The sequence below is a fragment of the Limanda limanda genome, chromosome 2 (genome assembly GCF_963576545.1).
Source record: "Limanda limanda chromosome 2, fLimLim1.1, whole genome shotgun sequence".
Taxonomy (NCBI): Eukaryota; Metazoa; Chordata; class Actinopteri; order Pleuronectiformes; family Pleuronectidae; genus Limanda; species Limanda limanda.
In genome coordinates this window covers 25,186,097-25,197,491 of record NC_083637.1, presented here as the reverse complement: position 1 = coordinate 25,197,491, position 11,395 = coordinate 25,186,097, and the positions used below count along the sequence as shown (strand labels likewise).

Below are 11,395 nucleotides of genomic sequence, written 5' to 3'. Positions count from 1 at the left end.
GGCATGATGTAACCGAGAAGAGGAAGAAACCAGAAAGTGGAACAGTGGAAGAGGAGAGGGGATTTGTTTAGTTCAGTTGGAGTGTTTGTTCTTTTCCGGGGGCAGGGCAGGTCAGCACTCCGCCTCTGTCCTCGTATCACCTCTGAATCCCAAATCATGTACTCTTGAACACTGTGCTAAAATAAACCCATTCTGCAGATGGAACCTCATGACTCTCTCTGCTGTGGATTCATCCTCTGATGTGGAGCGCCTCTCCGTGCAACCGCAAGCTCAGTGGATAACAGATAACTGATGACCACGGAGTGTGTCTGTAGCATCAGAATTACCAGGATCAATTCACATGTGTGTGTTTGTGTGTGTGTGTGTGTGTGTGTGTGTGTGTGTATGTGTGTGGCCCAGGTATAACTCATGATGTGGGGACATAAATCTGTTTACACAGAGCCAATGATATAAATTACTAGATTTTAATGTGAAGGCATGAAGGTTAAAGTTAAATTAGTTAAAGGGTCAGGATTAGGAAAGTAGTTACTGGTTAAGTAAGTGTCCAGGAAATCAATGTACGTCATTGATTGGAGACAAGACTGTGTGTGTGTGTGTGTGTGTGTGTGTGTGTGTGTGTGTGTATGTGTGTGTGTGTGTGTGTGTGTGTGTGTGTGTGTCTCATGTTGTCCTGGATGAGCAGGTTTAATTGCAGTGCCAAACACAGATTATTCACCATGACTCTAAAGCAGTCCTAAAATAACTATCGGCCAAGTATAGAATACAGCAAATAAAAGCATTAAACCATTAAAGCTTCTACAACTCTAAATATATTACTGTACAAGCTGTTACAACGATCTAAACGTTTGCAACACATGCTCCATAAATAGCCCCTATATATATATATATATAAAGTGCATGTGCATGAACACGTGTTGGCAATGTTGGCGAGCGTGTCGTCTTAAGTTTATGGGGAGCTCCATAATGTGATGACGGCCTCCATCATCTGACATAATCAGGATGAATCAGAAAAACTGCGTTACATAAACAGATTCTCATTCTAATCTCGTCCTCACCCAGTTTAGAAACACTGCAGTCGAGTTGCCTGCTCACACTGTCGCTGCCTCCAGGCACCAGGGCCTTTTATAGAAGACTGCCACCTCAAGTCCAAAGACTGATATTACACTTGCATATGCACACAACTGCATATTTTTAGATTCATTCAGTATACGATTTAAGGATTTAAGAAAGGATTTGGATTCTGCTCGCAGGCAGTTTAAAGCATTACAGGTCTTTATTGGAACTATAACAACAATAACAAAATGTAAAACACTTAAAAGCACTCTGAGAATAGAAAAAACATTGTACAACAATATAATACCTTCTGTTGATATAAAAGATTGTGTTAATAAATATGTTGCTGATTTTTAGAATATAATAGGCAACTGAGAAAGATGCATATTGTTTACAGATTTGAAAATGAGAAAGAAATACAAGCACACTAGTTTTTCTTAAATAAAAATTCCCTGAAACAGACAAAACACAAACTTAGATGAAACAAAATACACAACCATACATGGCCTGTACAATCATATGCTACATTTACAATCATTATTACCATAGTGGTGGTGGCAGAGTGAGCCGTGAGTTCCTACTGGATACACTATGATAACCTATGTCACATATATAATTTTGATATATGTTGTTAGTGTTTAAGTCTGCTGTTGTCTACGTGCCCATAGTGTGTACAGTGTTTGTCCACGTGCCTCTGGTGAGAGCTGATGTCTTTGTGTTGGCGTTATTATTAGATTTAAGGTTTCAGGGTGATCTGGAGGTGAAGTTGCATGTTGCAGCTGAACCCCCCCTCACCTCACCCTCCCCTTTCAAACATGACAGAGAACCTGTGGCAGCCTGCAGTTGTTAATAGAACTTGAAAGATGTTTAGTTTATCCAGTTTGGACGACTGTAAAAAACATTGCGTCCTTTTAGGGTAAAGAAAACAACAGTTTTTCAAATTTTAATGAAACACACTAATGAAAACATCAATAGGATTATTTTATATTCAATTTCTGCCAATAGATTCGTTTCAGGGTCCCCAACGTCTTATTCTTGACTTGATGATGTCTGAGTAATAAATCTGACTTCAAGTGATGTAGCCTAGACTTAATAATAAATAAACCTGGGCTGTCACATGAAAGGGGGAAGTTTACAGATTTGCTTGTTACGGATCTTGACAACTATGCTCCCAGGGGGCGAAGGTTCCCCACAGAAACATTTGTGTGTATGTGACCATGCTCTAATGCACCGGAGTAGCTGGTGGCATCCAGGTCGAACTATAGGAAAGGTAGACCTCTTATGTCAATTTTGCTGCATAAATTATGACTCTTTTCATGAGTCTGAAGAAATTGTTATTATGTAATGGTCCTTTTTGTAAGCACAGGATATCAATCGTTATTTTTTAGAAAAAGGGAATCTTAAATCTTTGATAAGTCACATTGGCACTTTGAAGTTAAACCAACTAGGATGAGTATTCAATTACAACATCGAACCCCTGTTTGTGTGTGTTTGTGTGTGTTTGTGTGTGTGTGTGTGTGTGTGTGTGTGTGTGTGTGTGTGTGTGTGTGTGTGTGTGTGTGTGTGTGTGTGTGTGTGTGTGTGTGTGTGTGTGTGTGTTTGGGCTTCAAGTGTGTCTCTTCATGTGCAGAGCCAGGTGGTCGGAGCGGGAGAAGGCCCTCTGACACAGCAGACACTCGTAGGGTTTCTGGCCCGTGTGCTTGCGGTAGTGACGTGTCAGCTCATCAGAGCGGGCGAATTTCCAGCTGCATCCCTCCCATGAACATTGGTAGGGCTTTTCCCCTGATCAATACACACAAAAAACACAAATGGTAACCATCAAACAAATGCGTTAAATCCCATCTTGTGTTCAAACACATTTTCTTGTGGGTTTTACCTGTGTGCGTGCGAAGGTGAGCCTTGAGGTGGGAGCTCTTGGTGTAGGTCTTGCTGCAGCCGGGGTATTCACAGCTGTGGATGGCGGGCCTCTTCTTCCCTGTGGCCCTCCGACCACGCTTCCCCTCCACCCCAGCAGGGGGCAGCTGGGCTCCCACCAGCAGGGATTGCTGGTGATGGGGCAGTTGACCAGTGGCCTGGCTGTGGGTGTAGTCACAGTAAAGGTTGGCGTTGTGGCTGAAGCCGGGCATGTAGCTGTAGTGTCGAGGGTCAGTGGTCACAGCTTGAGAGGAGATGAACCTGCTGTCGGGGTAAGTCACCATGGACGGGTGCTGCTGGGAGTAGTAGGGGTTATAGTCCCATGATGAGGCCTTACTGTGGTTTCCTCTGCCTCCTTGCAGGAAGCCAAACTGATCTACGTTAGCCAGACTGGGAGCGGAAGTCCGACCTGTTTGTGCCTCACTATAATGGTGGTACAGCTCTGGATGGTGTGATGGGGTTTGATCGGGGGACAGGAGCTCTGCCACGAAGCTGCCGCTGCTCACCGGCACACACTCCTGACCTGGCTGCTCCTTAAACGTGGCCACCTCTTGGTAGGCCGTGTGTGGGTCGACCAGCCGCTGATCACAGTTCTCCAGAGAAGGGTTGAATTCAGGAGAAGGGTTGCTCCAGTCAGACAGCAGGAACTCAATGTCCCAAGATGCTCGGCTGTCGTCGTCGAGGAGCTCCTCTGTCAGCTGCTTGGAGACCTGCAGCTGCTCGGAGATGCTGGGTCTGTTACTGAGAGAGTCCAGAGGCAGAGAGACGCCCTCAGACTTCCACACCTAGATGTTTGCAGAGAGGAGCAGAAGACGGGTTCACATTTCTACAAATCTATCTTTAAACAATGCTCGCATATGTTCCTAGCAAGGGATTGTTCCTGCTGCCCAAAGCAGATGAGAAGACATCCCTCCCTCACAGCTATTAGTACTTTTAGTACCACATTTCTAATTTGTTACTACTTTACAATTTCTCCACAAAGGAAACATTGTCTGTACCCACACAGATGGAGGATTTATGTTTGTCTTGATTTGTCTATCTCATAGGGGTGGGAATTGGCAAAAATGTGACGATTCAATAGTATTGCGATATTTGGGCCATGATTCAATAGTATTGCGATTCTGCGATATATTGCGATACTGCAAGTATTGCGATTCAATTCTGCGATATATTGCAATTCATGTCTCCCATATTATTCAAAGGCATTACAAAAAATTTGGAAAATAAGACTGCTCAACTCACTTCAAATGTCACATTTAATTCTGTGAACAACACTGTCTTCTACACATTAACTGAAGTGCAAAAACTAAGAAAGGGTAGTGCAAAAACTTTGTCCTTGAACATTCAGGACACAGGACCTTTGTAATTATTTTCTGAATGGGAGACCTCTCACATGAACACTGAGCTCCCAGCACATAACTTACAATTATTTAAATACAATACAGTAACATAAAGCAGACATAATAGAGTAACATAAACCGGAGAATAATCATATAAATAAGAGTAACCTAGAGCTTCAATCAAATTGGGCCGCTACTGTATCTCCTGCAGTGGAGAACACCCTTTCCGCATACACACTAGGTATCTTTAAAACTCTGAAACTCCTCGTCATGCTTTGCCAGCCAGGGGCTGTGACATATATAATTGTGAATAAAGTATTAAAAAAAAAAAAAAAAAATTGCAATATTTTGCGCTGCAGTATCGATAGTATTTCGGGCGCAAGATATCGCGATACTGAACAGAATCGATTTTTTTCCCCACCACTACTATCTCAGATGCTGAAGCCTCGTATTCAGATTCATTTCTGCACATTACAACATCATCATCACCACTTTATAAGGAGTTTCTTTGTAGCCAGTGTGTTGGTCACAGCAGGAACCACTGCTCACTTTTGTACAAAGCAACTTACAAGTGCATTCAAACTCCACAGGAAGAAGAGCTAGATTTAATCAAAAGCTCTAAGTGAATTCTCCCCAAAACAACAACTAAAACACGTCCGGTCCTACAGAACAAATGCAAAGTCTCTCCTCTAACATTAAACACAGGGCTACATACAAGAGACATGCTTCTCACGAGGTGTAAGAGTTTTCAATTTCCTCTTTCATCAGCCCATATCAAGTTCAACTTAACAGTTTAAGACAACCAAAAGGTAATTATTAACTGTTCGTATGAATTGATCGAATAAATTATTTGTGAACTTGCCGTCACGAGATAAAACTACAAAATGTCACCAAGTACAGCACATACCTTCAACACAATGCCGAACCGTCCACTCATGAAACAACATCTAAATTCACCAGATCAGATTGAACACACTTTTAAATATTCAAATTAATAATCCTAAAAAACAACAAACAAACTGACACAGACAGAAACATAACCTCCTTGGCTGAGGTAAGAAACATATTGTGTATGATATTGATTTGTATTTATTGTTTTGTCTCCTGCTCTCATCTCTTTAACCAAGTGAACAGTATGAACTCAGATGTTCCTGTGTGGGACCCGGACACACAAACTTCTTACTTACTTTCATGTTGTCGCTGCTGGAGTGAGCGAGGCTGGAGAAGGAGCTGATTGACGGGAGCACAGCCTGGGTAACTGCCATCAAGCACTTTGATATGACAGCAACTCTTTTTTCCTTTCTTTTCTTTTTCTACTTGACCCTCAGCTAACAGAAAGTCAGAGCCCGCAGCTCAGGCCTCTCATCCCACTCACAGTCCACTCCGAGCGAAAAGGCCTCACAAACTGTTTCCCCCCCTCTCCATCCCTCCCCTGATATCTCTCCCTCCTCGGCCTTGTCTATCTCTGTCAGCTGTGAGTCTTATTTCAAATCTCTCGTTTTCATGTAGGTTTTGACCGTTAAGGAGGTGGAGCGTAAAGCGTGAGCTTCACAGCTGGTTGCCTTTCTTTATGACTGAAGATTGTTCATTTACATCACCAACCAACTCTTCTATCTCATCTCAACTCACTGTCTTCCTGTTCTGCGGTATTCAGAGCAAAAAGGCAAATCTGAAGAAAAAAAAAACACAAGCACCAATAAGGGTGTTCATGGAGAAACTCAGAGAGATATTGTTCTTAAATGGATGAAACAGAAAATAATCCAGTCTAATACCTGAAGATGAATGTAATATACATTCTCAAATCTGTGCTGAACTTCTGAACTGAAAACATTTAGTTTTCTTAATAAACTTTTCTGAGGTAAATAAGATTCAACATTTGCTGCAATGTGGATTGACTGAGTTGAGAAGCAGCTTTTAACGATATACAAAGTAATTTAGTAAATGATAAGATTCAACTAAGATAAAAAATGAAGTTCAATGATTTAAAAACATTTAATAATGAGATTATAATAATAATTTATATAGCCCATTCGAAATAACCGTTGACAAAGGTAAAAATATACTTAAACAGAGACAATACAATACAAAGGCATTAAAGCAAACATCATAAGCAATTGTGATTTCTAATATTGCACAATTATATAATATATCAAATGAACTGTCACCACTGCAGACTGATGCAGTCCTCACTGTTTTTTCATTCACAAGTAAACAGGTTGCTCAGGCCATTATCAGATGTCTGCTCTATCTGAGACTGCATGCTTTGGCACAGGCTGCACACAGAGAGAGCGTTGGAGCCTGTGAGCTGAAGTGTGTGGACACTTTACACCAACGTGATGTGAGAAACAGCAACACAAACATGAATGTGAATAAATGTAAAATTTGTTCAGGCAGTGATCAGAGATGATTGTTTATTATTAAAGAGCTGCTCAAAGAGTTAATTCAAACAAATAAGTAGAGGTAAAGACATCTCTCATGAGCTAACACCAGCTTTTAATACGTTTCATGATTCTGGTTTTGAGACTGTAAGTATTGATTGATCCATTCCTGCTGATAGTTTGAATATGCTTCACACACACATGCCGACACAGATCAGTTCCTGTCTTCCCGTTGCGGCTTCTGAGAAGACCTGTGTGTGAAAGGTGATTATGTTCTGGCTGCTGTTTATCTGTTGACGCCGGGCAGAGGCAGGCTGCTGTCTTCTCACAGATAATAGACCTCTGACTGCTGCTCCCCCCCGATGACTAACCCACCGCTGATAAACACGCTCTGTCACTGAGAGCAGCTTCTTAGAGCTGCTGCTGCTGCTGCTGCTGGAAACCTTCACATTAGAGCTTCCTTGTGGTCTAAAGCACAAATTCATCCAATGTCTGCTTTTTCTTTTGCCAGAAGAGAATTTATGTGTGTGAACTTCTTTTTATGGCACAAGTTTTTTTTTAAAGAAGAACTGCATTGTATTTAGTCTTATGAAATGTATTATGAATTGTAAGTGGTCAAAGAAATATCTCAAATAGATTTATGATATAATAATGATAAACGTGTTATTATTAGACGTTTGATGTAATATTCATGACATGGCAATTAACAATTAATAAATAATCATTTCAAAAACTGGGATAAAACAGGAAAACAATTGAGGCTACTTTAACATTTCAGCACCATTCCCTGTTTAATGTGAGCAGCTTCTCAGTATGTTAAAACAACTACTTATACACGATCTAATCACCTCATTAACATACTGTATTTTTTTTTAATAAATATGATTTACTTCTCTAACATTTCTTTTGGTGTAGTGATATGATGTGGATTATTTTTTTAAATGACCCCTGTGGTTGAATCCGACCTTTGATACAGCAAATTAAAGGAAAACATTACAGTTTAGTTTGAATACTTTATTTGTCTAGTTCGACGAACACACTTCTGTTATGATAGTCCATTCTAGTCCACTTTCATGGTATATGTGAAAAGCTATTCTTTTTCATTATCAGGAGTAACAATAGATGCTATCTGATATCAATGATGTTATAATACATCCATGGTAGTAACTGGTGAAGTGTCATATCAAGTATAATGTGAGATTAGACTTGTAGGCACCTATTTTTGAATCATTGCATATAAACCTAACATTTTTTTAATGCCTGTTTTAACATTTTCTTTTGTGTCATCTTTCTTATTTTAATTTTGTCTCGTTTTTATCTATGTCTTTTTATTCCAGTGTATTTTGTTAAGCACTTTGAATCATGGTAAGATAAGTGCTATACAAATAAAGTTGTATTATAAATCCTTCTTGGGCGCCATCTAGTTGTCTTATTGTATCACTGCGCCTCTATCTTTGCAAACAATATCAAGTGAATGTGAATATAAAATAAAAACACAGCCATGAAATCAGTTTGTAGAATGTGCCATTAATAAAAGCTATACATTTGTAAATGGAATTATCTTTTATTATCGTTATTATTGTGTTGGCTGCACAGGTTGTTGGTTGTTGGTTGCCATAGCAACAGCACTCAGTGGCACCGCAGAAGACGCTGGTGTTTGAGCTCCGGAGTTTGTCGGCAGATGACAACAAATAACACCACGTGTTTCAGTGAGTTCTTCCTATGTTGTGTCCACTTGTAGATCTTATTTCACCAGGTTTGTATTTATTGAATCTATATGACGTTGTGCTGCTATTGTTAGCCACAGAGCTGTGAGCTAGCTTCACTGAGAACAGCGGTGTGCTCATTCTTTAAACGACGTCCCCTCATGGATTGTGGGTAATGTCTCTCTGTTGCAGATGGAGGCCTCCTCACACAGCAGAGGTGGGAGGGGCCTGTGGAACAAGCCCAGGGTCACTGCGTACAGCAAGCAGACACAGGACATGCTGAGATGTGAGATGATGATGATGATGATGATTATGATGATGCACTTCATGTTCAGTATGAATTGGATGTTCACAGATAGAGGAGCTCACTGTGTGTGTGTGTGTGTGTGTGTGTGTGTGTGTGTGTGTGTGTGTGTGTGTGTGTGTGTGTGTGTGTGTGTGTGTGTGTGCGTGTGTGTGTGTGTGCGTGTGTGTGTGTGTACGTTGAAGTGTTCACCACTCTACTGTGTTGTGTATTCCTCATCATGCTGTATTCCCTTTACTCAGTGATGATGCAGGAGTCCAAACTCACCAACCTCCAGAGAAAGCACATCAATGAAAGTCTAAGGAGTGAGTTTAAAGATTTAAAGTGTTTTTACTCAAGTATGATAATAAAGTTTAGATATTTCATATATTCTTAAATATTTGAATGTGGTAAGTGCTCAATACTGTGTTTAATACGTTATCTATATTGCAACACTCAGCATATCAGATAATGAAAACAACATAATAACACGTGGTTTAAAGGTATAATAATAATAATACTGCTACTACTACTACTACTACTACTACTGCTACTACTACTACTACTACTACTACTACTACTACTACTACTACTACTACTAATAATAATAATAATAATAATAATAGGGACTCTAGAATGGTCAAGGCCCAATAGTCTCCTTAAATTCAATCAAGCAGGACCAATTTTAACACACTCATAGATATCAGTTCCCTCAATTTTTTGTGATTTTTTTTCCCCCAGCACGTCCACTATTGATTCTCTGAAAAGAAACAGGGTAATGTTGAAAAATGTCCGTTATCACAATGTTATAGACGGTTAGAATAATTTCCCTGGATCTGCCGCCTGATCCAGATTCGCACGGTTACTTCCCTGATCCATACCACAGCATCCAGCGTGTCCCAGACAATCTGTCCAGTAGTTTTTGTGAAATTTTGCTGACAAACAAACAAACAAACAAAAACCCAAACAGACAAACATAAAACCAACCTTTCAGAAAATGGACAAGTGTGAATACATTACCACCTATGTAAAGGTTATGAAATCATTACAAATTTAGATTTTCTCAGTGAGCATTACATTTACTGTCCTGCTGCACATAAACACATTCATCAAATCATTTGGCTTATCTACATTTTGAATTACTACAATCAAAAACATTACTTATTTTGTTTAACTTTCCCTCCACAGATGGAACAGCTTTGCCACTGCCCCCTGACCCCAAATTGCTACCTTCTCCCCCTCAGCCGAAAACCAGTAAATCTGTCCAGAGACGGCTGCCAGGCCGACCTCAGAGACGCAGTGCGGAAGCTTGCTCTTCTGGGAACAGCTACTCCAGAGAAGAGTTCCGCCCCAGTCCTACCAGTACGTTTACTGGTTCTGCACATTTGTGTTTAGACAGAGCTATATTGCACTTGCACAAACTATATCTGGCTAATTTTGTCTATTTTGTTTTCATTTCTGCATCCTGAGAAACATTCTCTCTTCCTGTTTCACTGTGAATCCAGGAGACTTAGACAAAGAGAAGAGGAGGCTTCAGAATATAATGGCAACAGGAGAAGAAGAGCCCACATCTTCCTCATCTACAAATGTTCCAACACGTTGGACCCCAGAAGTGGAGGAGAAGGACCAGTATCAGGAGGGTGAGTGACTCTAAGTACTGAGTGCTCATGTAAAAATGTAGTATATTCTTCTGAGTATCATCATGTTGATGGTGTGATTCCATCAAAAGATTGTCTGTTGAAATTGAAATCATTTTGAATTAATAAATCCACAGCCCCTTCCATCAGTCTAATATGAACCTGTTTTTGGGTAGTTCTGGATGAGATAGAGGAAAGACGACAGTTTCTGGCAGACATGGCCTCTCTTGGTCAGGAGAAGCAGTACATCCATATAATCAACACGGAAATATCACAGGTAAATATGCAACTCAACTCTTTAACTCAAGATTATATTATATTATTATATAACGTCATGCAGTGCTGTATTTTGAAAAGTTCTTGTAACTTTGTATCTATTTGGAATCATATAATCAAAACTAGAAAGCTCTCAGAAAGTACATACCTCTGCCCAAGGCCCAACAGGCAAATTAAATTCAAGTTTCACACACTCATAGATATCAGCTCTTTAAATGGGCCTGATTTTTTCATTATAATCTCTGAATTATTCCATGGGAGAATAGTCCAAATCTTGCAATGCTAAAGAAAGTTGAAAATATTCTAGATCCCTGACCCATACCACATCCTTCCACCATGTTTCATAGAAATATGTCAAATGTTTTTTGCGTCATTCTGCCAACAAACACACAAATGCAGATGGAAACCTCTTTGGAGGAGATAGTAGTCAGTTGCTGCAGGACAAATCAGTAGCACTGCAGAAAGTTCAGATTCTGTGCGTACTGAAAATAGAATTAATTATCTCTGAAATACAATTGTACTGAATCCTGTGTGTCACAAATAATCCAGAAAATCAGAGAGCTGGAAATACTGGACAAGTGCCGCCAAGACATCCACTTGGAAAGAGAAGGCAACGTGGACTCAAAGGAGGCGACAGCAGAGAGGACCAACCTATGACTCTTCACTCTTATTCTTAAAATTACTTTGAAACCAAATGCAAGCAATAAAACTGCATATCTGTCAACACAAGCCCCTGAATCAAGTTGATTCTGAAAGGGATGAGTGATGTGTGATGACAGAGGTTACGGTTCTGTACTGTGCTTCAGCT

General features: G+C 40.2%; 2 protein-coding genes across 2 annotated transcripts; one reads left to right on the top strand and one right to left on the bottom strand.

Annotated features, from left to right (window-relative positions):
• Positions 1 to 2,659: 2,659 nt before the first annotated feature.
• On the bottom strand, positions 2,660 to 5,624 carry klf1 (Kruppel like factor 1 (erythroid)). Its single transcript, XM_061095093.1, has 3 exons — positions 5,495 to 5,624; positions 2,930 to 3,752; positions 2,660 to 2,835 (listed from the first exon to the last, which is right to left on the bottom strand). Exons 1-3 carry the CDS (start codon positions 5,570 to 5,572, stop codon positions 2,660 to 2,662), a joined length of 1,077 nt encoding a protein of 358 aa, XP_060951076.1. The 5' UTR covers positions 5,573 to 5,624.
• A 2,959-nt stretch (positions 5,625 to 8,583) lies between these two features.
• On the top strand, positions 8,584 to 11,244 carry c2h22orf23 (chromosome 2 C22orf23 homolog). Its single transcript, XM_061085403.1, has 6 exons — positions 8,584 to 8,677; positions 8,938 to 9,000; positions 9,863 to 10,036; positions 10,180 to 10,314; positions 10,488 to 10,588; positions 11,137 to 11,244. Exons 1-6 carry the CDS (start codon positions 8,584 to 8,586, stop codon positions 11,242 to 11,244), a joined length of 675 nt encoding a protein of 224 aa, XP_060941386.1.
• The last annotated feature ends 151 nt before the right edge of the window (positions 11,245 to 11,395 follow it).